At 40.7% G+C, this 14289-nt stretch overlaps 1 protein-coding gene across 2 annotated transcripts in view; it reads right to left on the minus strand.

Moving 5' to 3' along the window:
* Positions 1–5515, minus strand: part of FRMD7 (FERM domain containing 7) — a 60351-nt gene extending 54836 nt beyond the window's left edge. The window contains exon 1 of one of the 2 annotated variants that reach the window (XM_017349954.3): positions 5211–5515. In XM_017349954.3, the coding sequence (XP_017205443.1) occupies positions 5211–5267 (57 nt within the window). In that variant the 5' untranslated portion in view covers positions 5268–5515. The remainder of the gene's footprint in view (positions 1–5210) is intronic. The other variant, XM_051827545.2, reaches the window with a different exon arrangement.
* Positions 5516–14289: the final 8774 nt, after the last annotated feature.

Here is a 14289-nt window from a genome sequence, read left to right on the forward strand (position 1 = left end):
TAAATTTGATACTTTCATCAAGATTCTATTGGGGCCGGTGCTGTAGCATAGTGGGTTAAAGCCCCGGTCTGCAGCGCCACATCCTAAATGGGTGCCCGTTCAAATCCTGGCTGCTCCACTTCTGATCCAGCTCTCTGCTATGGCCTGGGAAGGAATTTGGCCCAAGTCCTTGAGCCCCTGCACTTGCATGGGATGAAGCTCCTGGCTTCTGGCTGCAGATCGACACAGCTCCAGCTGATGCAGCCATCTGGGGAGTGAACCAGCAGATGGAAGACCTCTCTCTCTCTCTGCCTCTGCCTTGGCCTCTCTGTAACTCTGCCTTTCAAATAAATAAATAAATAACTCTTTTTAAAAAAGATTATACCTGGCATCTTCAGCAATTTAAGACACATATTTCATTAAATATTGGCTGAGTGAATGAATGCCTGAATTAATGAATAAGTAAATAGATGCTGATGTCCCACATTGAGCTGTTTAAACTCTTTAGTGATTCTGCAACACTTTTCGGATAACAACCACATTCTTTCATACATAGAATATAAGGGTACTTCAAAACGTGTGTGGGAAAATGGAATTGAAATGTGTTAATTTTGCTGTGAAAGATTTTTAATTTCGTGCACATTTTATTATAATATGCACTTTCCATGCACTTGTCGGACACTACTTGTGCATTGCCTGAATGATCTACCAAGGAGCTAACAGAGTACGAGACTGGCCCAATATTATATGGCCAAAATGGCACCGATTTTGTAACTCCCAATTCAGACACACTCGATGACACCAGAGCAACTTGATCTCATTGGATCCGGCTTTATCATATGAAAGTGGGGAGTGGAGGAGGTTGTCTAGTGTCCTGTTGACCAAACTACAAAAGATCTCTCAGCATTAGAGACTGAAAAACGAATTCCTGGACAAACATCCCAAGGCTAAATGCAAATGTAAAAGTTGAAATTTCAACCACTTGTTTCCACTTCAGGCTCCAGAAGCTATCAGTCAACAGGGATTTGGAAATTCAGAAACAGCTTCTTCAAAGACAGAAATGCAGCAGGCAGGGGGATACCACATGAACTCTGCCAGTTACGGTAATGAGACTACTATTTTGGAAACAACTCAGACTTAAAAGTTGATTGTCATCCGAAGATACTGATTACTATTATTGGTGTGTGTGTGTGTGTGTGTGTGTTGGGGGCATTCATAGTCGATCTACAAACCTGACTTTCTTTTCTCTAAGACCTCAGGAAGTATTGGTTTTGGGTTTATCTTCTCCTTTTCTGTCAAGAAAATTTTGGTCCCATGTGATGAAGCAAAACTAAATTTACACCAGACCTGCAATTAATTTTTAAAACATTACCTTACTGCATTTTTTCTTCCTGCTCACCCACCCCCATCATCATTCTAGAGGACCCTCCTTGATTGTGTAAAGATATGCTGTCAATGATAAAAACAGCACTCAGAATGATATTGGTATTTGACAATGATTAGTTTTATGAAATAAATGTAAGGGCTTAAAGAAAGATGAAGTTTTCCCCAAATTCATTTTCTTCATTGAGTTATACTTTACTAGGCACATTCCAGCAAATTCTGAGGACCCCTACGTATCTGGCACCCCCTAAATACTCTCAGAAATTCATAAAGGAAAAAGATTGACTAATTTTATTAGAGCATTCGTCAATAAAGTCAACACACAGTGCCTCAGAGCACAAATATGCAAAGAAACTTTAAAAAATGCCTCTGTGGCCAATCATTCTTCCCAGTTAATCTAACTGAAGGTATTAACAAGTTAAAGACAGAATAGGACAGTCACAGTGGGGTTCCATAAAGGAAGAAGTGAGAGAAAAAGGAATCACTAGAGCCAAGGTTGGTAGTGCTCAGCCAGCACTACCCAGGACAGAGTGTGCTCACCATCCTTACCTACCCATACGGTAGGGTCTATTGTGCTCAGGACAGGGTCTAGAACATGCTAGGTCTTCAATAATAATGATTTGTCAACAAATGACTAAATGAACGAGTGACTAAAAGTTCTCAATGACGGGCCATTGGTGGAGATGCATGTGTAATTAAGCCATCAAAATTTGGCTTCCAATGTAACTGATGAGAGGACCTCTGTGTCCCTATCCCACTACAAATGATGACAGTAGCATTTCCTTTCATCACTTTTAACTTCAGTTCTTGGGGAGTGCTGACAAATCATACTTGTGAATCGGTAGGCCTGAGCTAGATCTTGGATTCTGGCAAATTCACTAAGATAATGGCCCTGGGGGATGGAATATGGGTTCTGGGTGTCAATTAACCTCCCTCAGATGACATTATTCTCTCTAATCATGTGTCCTTTTTATATTTCTACCATTGCACTTTCTGTAAAATCAACACCAATTCCCAAAAGTCTGCTATTTTTCATTATGCAACCAATTGTTTTCTTGAATCTCATCTCGAAGGACAATTCTCCCTCGGGATGACCCGTGCCTCTTGAGACTTTGGCTAAGTGGCTATCAAGGGCCCTTCCAAGTGGCTTTCCTCAGTGACTAATGAGTTTTCTTCATTATTGTCCTATGCATTTCTTCATCTTGAATAAAATGTTACTACTAATAAAAGAGGACACATTTTAGATTATGTTTAAAGCATTTAAATCAGTGGAAACATTCACACCATGATCTCCCAGACCTTTACAAATCACTTTCTTGAATGGCTCCTCATCCATGCAAGCAAAGAAGGGGATATTAACTGGTTCACAACAATCATCAACAGCTCACAGTATGCAAAATTCTATGCCCATTTAGGACAACATAAAATGAAATATAGGAGCAATCTTTCAGTAATAGAAGGCTGCTGACAGATGAATCTTCTGGATTCAAGTGTATATGTAGGATTGGGGAAGAGTTCTGTATAGGAAGTCCCAGTTCCACACTCACAAATTGTGTAATCCTGTGAAAGTCATTTAAGTTCCCTGAGCCTCCATTTCTTTAAAAAAAAATGTATCTGAGAGAGAAAGCACTCCCATCTGTTTTTTCACTGCTCATGGGGCCAGTCCGAAGCCAGGAGCCTGGAACTCAGTCTGGGTCTCCCATGTGAGTGGCAGAGACCCAAGTACTTGAGCCATCCATCACCTGCTGCTTCCCAGGGTGCATATTAGCAGGAAGCTGGAATCAGGAGCCAAGCTGGGACTTGAACCCATTCACTCCACTCCATGATGTGTAGAGTAGGCATCCCAAGCAGCACTTTACCATTGTGCCAAATACTCACCTCCACATCTCTTACTTTACAAGATGAGAAAAGAATCTTTTTCCCTACTTTCACTCACAGGGTAGAATGGAGGAACAAATGAACTAATGGATGTGAAATTGCTTTGTAAATGTTAAAAAAATATCAAGCTATCCACAGGCAACTCGCTACTGCTATCATTAACATCGTTGGCACCACCACCACCACCATCAGCTTCATCAGTCAACTACCTTTTTTAATAAGTTTTATTTAAGGAATGCAAACTTCATGCATTTTATATATACAAATTTAGGAACATAATGATTCTTCCCACCCTGTTAGGGAGAGAACACATGGTTGGATGACTGGATGGTTGGATGACTGACTTAAGGTGCTGCACCCTCAGGACAAAGCTGCTCATGGGACTGTAGCCAACGCTATTGCCACTCTCGGTAACAGCACGATTACTACTTACAGAGTAGCCTTCCACAGAACAGAGATCAGACACTTTGACACCCGAATTGCTGGGTATCAAATCTCTCTCATTATCTTTCCAAGGAACACATGTGTTGCAGCTGGAAACAGACAATCTGACTTGAAGCCAAAGCATGCTGGCTTCGAGTTGCTGGAATTGGTTCTTCAGAAGGTGAATTTTGTGAAGCTATGATACTGTGCTTCTGCTCCCCCCATTTTAATTGGATCTGAATTGGAACTGCATATTCAGAAAACTCTTCTGTCACTTTTTGTCAAAGATTTTTCTTTGAGTTGCCTGAAATATCTATTAAAAACTTAGCCTAAAGCAGTGTCTTTTGAATACCCAGCTCCCTAATTCAGGTACTGGAGCACCGCGAGCATATACCGCCAGCTCGCAAATGGATAAACTACTCAAAAGACATTTTCCACCCCTTAAATATAGTTCCAAGAAAGAATAGGAAATGCCTCATACCTCTAATGGAAGCTATTTGCTACAAAAACAAATCTTTCAGGTCCGTGGACTCAGAAATGCCTTTTGCACACACACACACACACACACACACAAAATGAAAGGAAGAGACAGCAAAACAGCAGCTGAAGCCATGAAGTCATAACCCCCAAAGCACATGATTCAAAGAAAAATGAAATACTCATTTGAAAACTGGGCTACCCACACACCCAGCATCATGGTTGAGCTACAAAAGTTGTCTATTTTTGTATAAAAGAAAATAACCAGCATTTTGCACGAATTTTGAGAAAATGAACTCTGTGTTCCTTTTTAGTAGCTAATGTAAATATCAGAGCAAATAGCATTTGGGGGTTCCAACAAAAATGTAGAACATTTCAAAATGTTCACATATAAATCCTGACATCAAAATATACATATCTTAAGATGCTGGAACACGAACACCAAATGATGTGCTTAATGCATTTGTTCTTTCTTGAAGAGTTGAGGTATAATTGCATGCAATCATCTTGTAGCTAGGAATTATATTAAGAACCTTGAACTAGAAGTACTAAATCAAACTAAATTGTCTTTTATCCTATTTTTCTTTCCTACTTGTCATTACTTCCTGAAGTTCTCATTACAACTGCTTAATTCTACCCCTTGCAACACAGAGGTTTCCTTCAGAAAAGACAGAGCATTTTCCCCCTGTTCTTTCCCCCAGAACCACACTTTTCTCCCCACAAATGCTCACGAGGCAAAACTCAGGGAATTATCCCAAAGAACAATGATATCTTCTTGAGCAAGAGAACGGTTATTGTTGTTTTGCTATTCTACCAATATTTAGCCTATCTTTTAAATTTGCTATTCTTGTCCCTTGAGAAAAGAGAACCTGTTCTAGAAGGAAGGTTAATAGGAAAACATGAGCCGTGCTGTGATATTAAATACAGATTTCTTTTCAAACGCTAAAAACCACAGTCCTCCTCTGTTCGTTCCTAAAGAAGCTACAACATTGCTGGCTAATGGGCTGTCCACAAAATGACCATTATGGAATGAATAATAAAAGAATAATAGCAATGTGATTTCCACTTACATCAACCACAAAAATCTTCTGGGAATCATCCAAAAACTGCACTTTTAAATGGAGCATCCTCGGAGAGGCTGTTGGGCTGCGAGCAGGAACGGAGTGCTGTGGGTGCTGTGACAGAAAGGGGGCTTTCTCCAGGAATTTCACTCTCTGCTGGATGCGGTGCACTGGAGTCCCCCCACCCCCAACCAAGCCCAAGCATCCCCACACTCGGCAGGACCCACTTCTGTTTGCTTAAAGCGATGCACACCAAGGATTGCCGAGTGCTGACAATCAATAGGATCTGGGCAGTCTCCTCTTTGGTCAATGTCAAAGCCAACTGGACTTTGTCTACTCCTCTTAAATTCAGTTCCTTTTTTTCCAAGGAAAATGAAAAGAAAGGAAGTATTTGCAACCCTGAGGATTGTCTTTATTTCACAACAGAGCAATTTCACAATCCTGGAGGAAGCTTTGATTAACTAAGAATAGCCATTCTTCAAAATAAAAAGATTCGAGTTAGCCTCGTATTTCTAGAGACCTCCTGGCCAAGCTAAGAAGCTTTATATCTGTATCTGTATATGTCTCTGTGTGTCTCATTTGAATTTACATAATTTAGAAATAAGAACTATATGAAAAGGAATATAAGGAAAGAATCACTTCTACTCCTGCTTCCCGCACTTTGGGTCCCCATGACACCTCTATCTGTAATCGATTTTATTAATTTTTTGTTGTACTCATTTAGCTTTTGGACATTCCTTATGCAGATACTATATAAGCAAATATGAATGTATTGATCCTATGTACATAGGATGACACTGTTTCATGCCTTCCTTTTCTTACTTCCTATGTCCTGGAGATCTCCCTTTCACTGTGGTTCCTCATCCTTTCTTACAGCTGCATCATGGTGCACTGCATAGATAAATCACAGTTTACTCAACCAGGCTGAAATGAATATCTTCGTACATATATTGTTTCACATGTGTAGATTTAGGAGGAACGATTTCAGAGTGGAGTTGCAAGTTAAAGGTAATGCCTTGGTAATTTTGCTAGTTATTTCTAGATTACCCTCCCTAACAGTTGTTTTGGGTTGGATTCTGTTACATAAAATCCATATGTTGAAATTCTATCCCCTTACTCAAAATCTTCCCACCATATCCACCCTCCCACCCACATTCCCACCCCTCCACCTCCTCCCTCTCCACTTCCCAGTCCCATTCTCCATTAAGATTCATTTTCAATTAAATTTGTACACAGAAGACCAACTTTAAACTAAGTAAAGATTTCAACAATTTGCACACACACACACACCCACAAACTGTTTGAGAATTTGTTTTACAGTTAACTCTCAATACAACTCATTGAGGACAGAGGTCCTGCATAGGAAGTTAGTGCAGTGACTCTTGTTAGTAATTTAACAATTAACACTCTTATGTATGACGTCAGTGACCACCTGAAGCTCTTGACATGAGCTGCCTAGGCTATGAAAGCCTTTTGAATCCACAAACTCCGTCAGTATTTAGACAAGGCTATAAGACAAGTAGAAGTTCTCTCCTCCCTTCAGAGGAAAGTACATCCTTCTTTGATGGCCACTTCTTTCCACTGGGGTCTCACTCACAGAGATCCTTCATGTAGGATGTTTTTTGCCACAGTGTCTTGGCTTTCCATGCCTGAAATTCTCTCACGGGCTTTTCGGCCAGATTAGAATGACTTAAGGGCTGATTCTGAGGTCAGAGTACTATTTAGAGAGATTGTCATTCTATGAGTCTGCTTCCCATGTTGGAACATTCTCTCCTTTTTAATTCTATTATTATTACCAGACACTTGGTCCTATTTATATCATAACTTTAACACTTAATCCTGTCTATATGTTCACTTTAACACTTAATATGATCCCTTTAACACATAGGATGGCATTTTTACCACCCAGCTTAATGGGATTTGGGGTCTTATGGCAAGTTTTTAAACTGTACCCTTAGAAGTAAGTCTGTAAGAATGTATGCAGAACTATACAGCTTTTCAGTTACAAACTTCCTCCTCCCTCTTATTCCCACTCTTATTTTTTAAATGAGATCCATCCTCAATTGACTTTATACACATATGATTAACTCTGTGCCAAGTAAAGAGTTCAACAAATAGTAAGAAGAGAAAAAAAATACTGTTTGGCAAGGGTCAAGACAAGGGCTGCTCAAGCCATTGCTTCTCAAAGTGTCAACTTCATTTCTACAGATTTCCTTTTAGGTGCTCTACTAGTTATCACAGATCAGGGAGAACTTATGGTATTTGTACCTTTGGGACTGTTTTAATTAAGTATGATGTATTCCAGATTCATCCATTTTGGTGTGAATGACTGGATTTCATTTTTTTTACTGCTGTGTAGTATTCCATAGCATATATATCCCATAATTTCTCTATCCAGTCTTCGGTTGATGGGCATTTAGGTTGATTCCATGTCTTAGCTACTCTGAATTGGGCTGCAATAAACATGGGGGCGCAGATAATGCTTTTATTTACTGATTTCATTTCACTTGGATAAATTCCCAGGAGTGGGATGGCTGGGTCATATGGTAGGTCTACATTCAGATTTCTGAGGTATCTCCATACTGTCTTCCATAGTGGCTTTACCAGTTTGCATTCCCACCAACAGTGGATTAGTGTGCCTTTTTCCCCACATCCTTGCCAGTATCTGTTGTTAGTTGATTTCTGTATGTAAGCCATTCTAGCCAGGGTAAGGTGAACCTCATTGTGGATTTGATTTGCATGTCCCTGATGGCTAGTGATCCTGAACATTTTTTCATGTGTCTGTTGCCTGTTTGGATTTCCTCTTTTGAAAAATGTCTGTTTTGGTCCTTGGCCCATCTCTTAAGTGGGTTGTTTCAGAATGGGTGCTGTGGCACATTGGTTACTATGCTGCTTGGCATATCTGTATCCCATAAGAGGGTAGATGACTTAGAGCCCCTGCTCCACTTTAGCTCAAGTACTCGTGTCTCTCATAAAGTTCTGGTTCCTGGCTTTGGCCTGGCTCAGCCTTGGCTGTTGTGGGTATTTGAGGAGTGAACAAATAGATAGAAGATATTTCTCTCTCTCTCTCTCTCTCGCTCGCTCACTCCTCTGTCTCTCAAATAAATAAAATAAATTAAAAATTTTTATGCGCCTTCCTATTCATGGGCTATGGTACACATTTATACATTTTAGTTTCTTCAGGTCTACTTTTATGACCTCTCTGGAGTGCTGTCGTATTTAACAAAGAATGTGTACATAGACAACAGTAAACAATATAGTATACTAAACTTTCATGAATTCATCATCATTCAAAATTGGTATATTGAAGCTCTAATACCTAATACTTCAGAATACGACTATATTCAGCCATACGACTTTTAAAGAGGTCACTAAGTTAAAAAAGGCCATTTGAGTGGGCCTTACTCGAAGCTTACTAGTGCTCTTTTAAGAAAAGAATATTAAGATTGAGAAACACTATGGGAATGTGTGCACAGAGGAAAGACCATTGAGGACACAGCAAGAAGGCAGCCATCTGGAAGCCAAGGAGAGAGACTTCCTGAGAAATCAAACCTACTAACACCTTGGTCTTGGATTTCTGGCCTCCTGAACTGTGAGAAATACATTTTTATTGTTTAAGCCACTCAGTCTGTGGTATCTTGTTATGGCAGCCCTAGCAAACTAATACAAATAATGTTCTTATATTACCCCAAAGCCATTATGACATCGAACAAAATCCATACTCTCTCATTATCGGATCTCCAATGGTCTCAAATGCTTTTTTTTTTTTTTACAGTTAATTGGTTTAAAGCAGGACCCATCTATTTATTCTTCAGTAATATCCCTCCATCCTTTTCATGCTTTGGATTCATTGAAGAAACTGAGCTAGTCATCTTACAGAATGGCCAGTGTTCTGGATTTGTGTGCTTGCTTCCATGTGAAATCATTTAACTTGTTCTACTCTCCACACTTCTGATAAATGTCTGATGAGATTCACATTAAATTCTTTTGTTAAAGATATTTTGCAGTTGATGCTGTGTACTTCATATTACATTAGGAGGCAAATGTCTGGTTGTTTTATTTTTATGATGCTAGGATTGTTTAATGGGTTTGAGTGATAAACATCAAACTAATTGAAAGTATTCTTAATATAGGCTTTGTGCATTTCTTAAATATTCATCCCTACATATATGATATTTTGATTGCGTTTTTCTTATTTACTTATTTATTTGAAGTCAGAGCTATAGAGAGGGTGAGACTGAAAGAAAGAGTTCTTCCACCCACTGATTCACTCCCAAGTTGCCCACAATGTCCCTGGCTGAGCTAATCTGAAGCCAGAAGCCAGGAGCTTCATCCAGACCTCCCACACAGGTGCAGGGGCCCAAACACTTGTGCCATCTTCCACTGTTTTTTCCAGGCGCATTAGTAGGGAGCAGGAGCAGAAGCGAAGCAGCCAGAACATGAACAGGCATCCCTTTGGGATGCCAGTGTCACAGGTGGTGGCTTTGCCTGCTATGCCACAACTTTAGCTCCTTGGTTGCCTTTTTAAAATGGAGATCTTCTTTTACATAACATATTCTAGTTAGTAGTTGTTTGCATATGTATTGAAAAAGTATTTTTATATATTAATTTCACATCTTACTAACTTAATGAATTTTCCCAGATGTTTATTCTTCAGTTCATTTTTGAGTTTTCAGGTATGTGACAATTTTATTCTTTGTGAAAGGAAATGGTTTTCACTCCTTTTCCAACTTTTGTAACACTAATCAGGTTGCTTAGATCTGCTCATGACATGTTAAGTAATAATGGCATTAGTAGGTATCATTTTATTTTCTCCTGTATTTAGTAGGAAAGCTTCCAATACTTCCTTATTAAGTAAAAAAGGGCTTTGGAAGGAGACTTTTAAAAAAAAGATTTATTTTTATATATTTGAAAGAGTTACAGAAAGGGAGAGAGAGAGAGAGATCTTCCATTCACTGGTTCTCTCTTTAAAAGGCTGCAATGGCCAGGGCTAGGCCAGGGCTGGGTCAGACCAAATCCAGGAACCTAGAGCTTCATCCAGGTCTCCCACATGGCTGCAGGGTCCCAAGGCCATCCTCCACTGATTTCCCAGGTGTACCAGCAGGGAGCAGTATCCGAGGTGGAACACCTGGGACTCGAACCAACACTCATGTGGAATGCCAGTGCTACAGGTGGTGGCTTAACCTGCTACGCCACAATGCCGAACCAGAAGACATTTTAAATAACACATTTGAACCGGATTAAGAAAGAAGCCCCCAAACACCACCCTTTGTCTATATTGAATCAACTTATTCTATGTCAGTAAATAAATAGGTCGGTAAATTAAACCGATGAAATGCTGTCCTCTGATGGACAGCGGTGCATACCTTTGTTATTGTTTCGACAGCTCACAGTACACAGTCTCACAACAACTGCAACTGGAGACGCAGCTGCAAGACTGGCAGGAAAAACAGTAGCTCTGCTGACCGAAGAGTCTATTTTGAATTTTACCAACGATGTGACCTGGAGTGGTTCACTTTAGCAACCTGTGTTGCAGTACCTGCCCTATTTGAGGGAACTTCAAAAACTTCACGGAAAACAGAATTAAAAGGTTTATTTTGGCACGAAAATTTTTGAAACCTGCACATACGAGAGGCTTCAGAAAAGTTTATGGGATATATATATCATGAAAAAGCTATCACACCAAAATAAACTTAACCTTTATTTTGGTTATTTTTAAAAAATATTTTTATTTCTGAAACTGCTGGTGAGTACACTGGTATTCATTTTATTATTATTCTTTACATGGTATAGGTAATCATCCATCACTTAACAATGAGCTATATTCTGAGAAATTTTCCGTTTTGCGATTTTATCACTATGTGAACAGCATTTGAGTGTATTTACACAAACTTAAATGGCATAGGTCAATCACTCAAGGTGACTTCTTGATTTCATCAAGATACATCATAAACACAAGATGTATGAGGGGCCGGCACTGAGGCTTAGAGGTAAAGCTGCACCTGCAGTGCCGGTATCCCATATGGGCACCAGTTTGAGTCCCGGCTGTTCCTCTTCCTATCCAGCTCTCTGCTATGGCCTGGGAAAGCAGTGGAAGATGGCCCAAGTCCTTGGGCCCCTGCACCCACATGGGAGACCCAGAAGAAGCTCCTGGCTCCTGGCTTTGGATCGGTACAGCTCCAGCCATTGTGGCTACTTGGGGAGTGAACCAGCGGATGGAAGATCTCTCTGTTTTTACCTCTCTCTGTAACTCTGTCTTTCAAATAAATAAAATAAATCTTTAAAAAAAAGTTTGCTGAATAGGCAAAGGTCAAGAAATTAAAGATGTACAAATCATTTTTTTGCTTTATTTTAAAATGGCAAATTAAAAATGGATTACCTTTTATTCATCTTTTTCCATCTAGACTTTATTCCTTCAGATTTTACTGGCAACATTTTACTAATAGACTGCGAATCAAAACAGGAAATGGACGAAAAGGAAATTTTCATATTCTACTTCAGAGTAAAAACCCAAAGTTGAGCTCACCCTCGGAAACATGAGCCTGGCCCGTCTGTCCTCAGTCTCTCCACACAGAGGGAAGTAGAGAGGGCTGGGCTGGAGGCCAGAGAGGAGCAAAGGGAGAGTGAGGAACGGATTCCAAGCTTTCTGAGCTGGCTGGAATTAGAAAAATGTGTCGCCACAAGTTTTACCGGCATGTAGAAAGAAAGAAGCTTCCATGAGAAATGAAGACTTCACAGAACTACGTTTACTCATGATGCCGGTAGTCATCTGTGGTGTAACTCGAAGAACAGATGCTGAGAATTCTGACCAAAACTGTGGCCATGAGTCCTGACATCTCGTGAGTGCCCCATTCATGTGAGGCTAGTGTCTGTTCAATTGCAGGGGCCCTTATTAAAGCACCGGGACTCCTGAATGTTAGTCAACCTTCCTACTTCACAATGCATTTAATAGAAAATCAGAGCTTAAGTGACCTTTCTTTTTTGTTTTTCGTTTATATATTTTATTTGGAAATATTCACTCCAGAATGGTGAAGCTAAAGTTTAGAGACAATGATTATAACTAGATTAGAAAGTGTTAGTTTATTATAATAGAGACAGGTAAATTATTTATATGCTAAAAGATTTCAGAACTTTGATGGAATGGGCAGCTTCATGGGATGCCATTTATTTTTTTATTTTTTTAATTTATTTGACAGGTAGAGTTATAGACAGTGAGAGACAGAGAGAAAGGTCTTCCTTCCATTGGTTCACCCCGCAAAGGGCCGCTACTGTCGGTGCTGCGCCGATCCGAAGCCAGGAGCCAGGAGCTTCCTCCTGGTCTCCCATGCGGGTGCAGGGGCCCAAGCACTTGGGCCATCCTCCACTACCCTCCCGGGCCACAGCAGAGAGCTGGACTGGAAGAGGAGCAACCAGGACAGAATCCGGCGCCCATATGGGATGTCGGCACTGCAGGTGGAGGATTAACCAAGTGAGCCACGGCATTGGCCCCCAATGGATGCCATTTCAATAGAGTTTTCAGTCTACATATTTTCCAAGAATGTTAAGTGACCCTCATAAATCCTCTATAATTATATCAAAAATGAAATATATACTTTACAAAGCTTAGCAATGTGGCTAGTGGGTAAATTTGAAAACCCATATAGGTGCAGGTTTGAGTCTTGGCTGCCCCACTTGCGATCCAGCTCCCTGCTTTTTGAAAGAGAGAGGGGGGAGGGGGAGGGGGAGGAGGAGGGAGAGGGGGAGAAGGAGGGAGAGAGATCTTCCATCTTCTGGTTTACTCCCCAAATGGCCGCAATGGGTCAGGGCTAGCTAGGCCAAAGCCAGGAGCCAGGAGCTTCATTAGGGTCTCCCATGTGGATGCAAGGCCCATGGACTGGGACCATCTTCTGCTGCTTTCTCAGGAGCATTACCAGGAAGCTGGATGGGAAGTGGAGCAGCTGGGAATTGAATCGGTCCGTGTATGGGATGCCAGTGTTGCAGGCAGAGGCTTAACCTGCTACACCATAATGCCAGCCCTAGGTAATCACTAGTAATATCTTGGTAACCATTACATATACAAGAGGATAATTCAGAAAGTTCATGGAAAAAGTATATGATAAAAAAAAACTGCCAGGGCCAGGTATATGATAGAAAAAAACTGCCAGGGTAAAGCCACTGCCTATATGGGCGCTGGCTCGTGTCCCGGCTGTTCCTCTTCTGATCCAGCTCTCTGCTGTGGCCTGGGAAAGCAGTAGAGCATGGCCCAAGTCCTTGTGCCCTTGAATCCAGGTGAGAGACCCAGAAGAAGCTCCTGGCTCCTGGCTCCAGATCAGCATAGCTCCAGCCATTGCAGCCATCTGGAGAGTGAACCAGTGGATGGAAGGCCTCTCTCTCTCTCTCTCTCTGCCTCAGCCTCTCTGTAACTCTGCCTTTCAAATAAAATAAATAAATCTTTAAAAAAAAAAACCTGCCAAGATTTCAAAAAATTTTGCACTAAACCTTTAATTCCATTTTCCAAGAGCATTTGAAGTACTCTAATATGCGTACATTTGTGTGGATGTGGGTACACACACTGCATGCAGCATATGCTGTTTATAACGGATGCCAGTTCCCTCTGCTCCTTCTACCTCCCAGGTAAGTCATGTTAATAATGATATGCGCGCCCTTTCAAACTCCGTTCCATTCATGGAACCCTACTGCTTCTATGGCGGTATCTGCCAGGATAGGGGGACAGACAGAGAACATATTTGACTTGGGCTCTGGTGCCAGTACCCATACTTCCACCAAACCAAATTAGATTTTCTTTTCTTATTTTCAAAAGTAGCATTTTCTGAAAAAAAATTTTGAAGAAGGAAGTTATTTTAAAAAACTGAAAGCCACGATCCTAGGTAGTCAGTTCAGCCTTCCTCATTCAGAGCTGAAGCACCTGAGGGGAAGAGACTTGCACAAGGTCATTTAGCTAGTTAGTAGACGATCCAGTTACTGAAGTTTCAACAACCAACTTTATTCTAGAGCTTTTCCCGTTTCATCGTCTCCTCTCACTCATCCAAGAACTGTGTATGTGTGTTTAAAAACATTGCTGATCTACAACTAATCAAAGGGGAACATG

Source organism: Oryctolagus cuniculus, chromosome X (assembly GCF_964237555.1).
Source record: "Oryctolagus cuniculus chromosome X, mOryCun1.1, whole genome shotgun sequence".
Lineage (NCBI taxonomy): Eukaryota > Metazoa > Chordata > Mammalia > Lagomorpha > Leporidae > Oryctolagus > Oryctolagus cuniculus.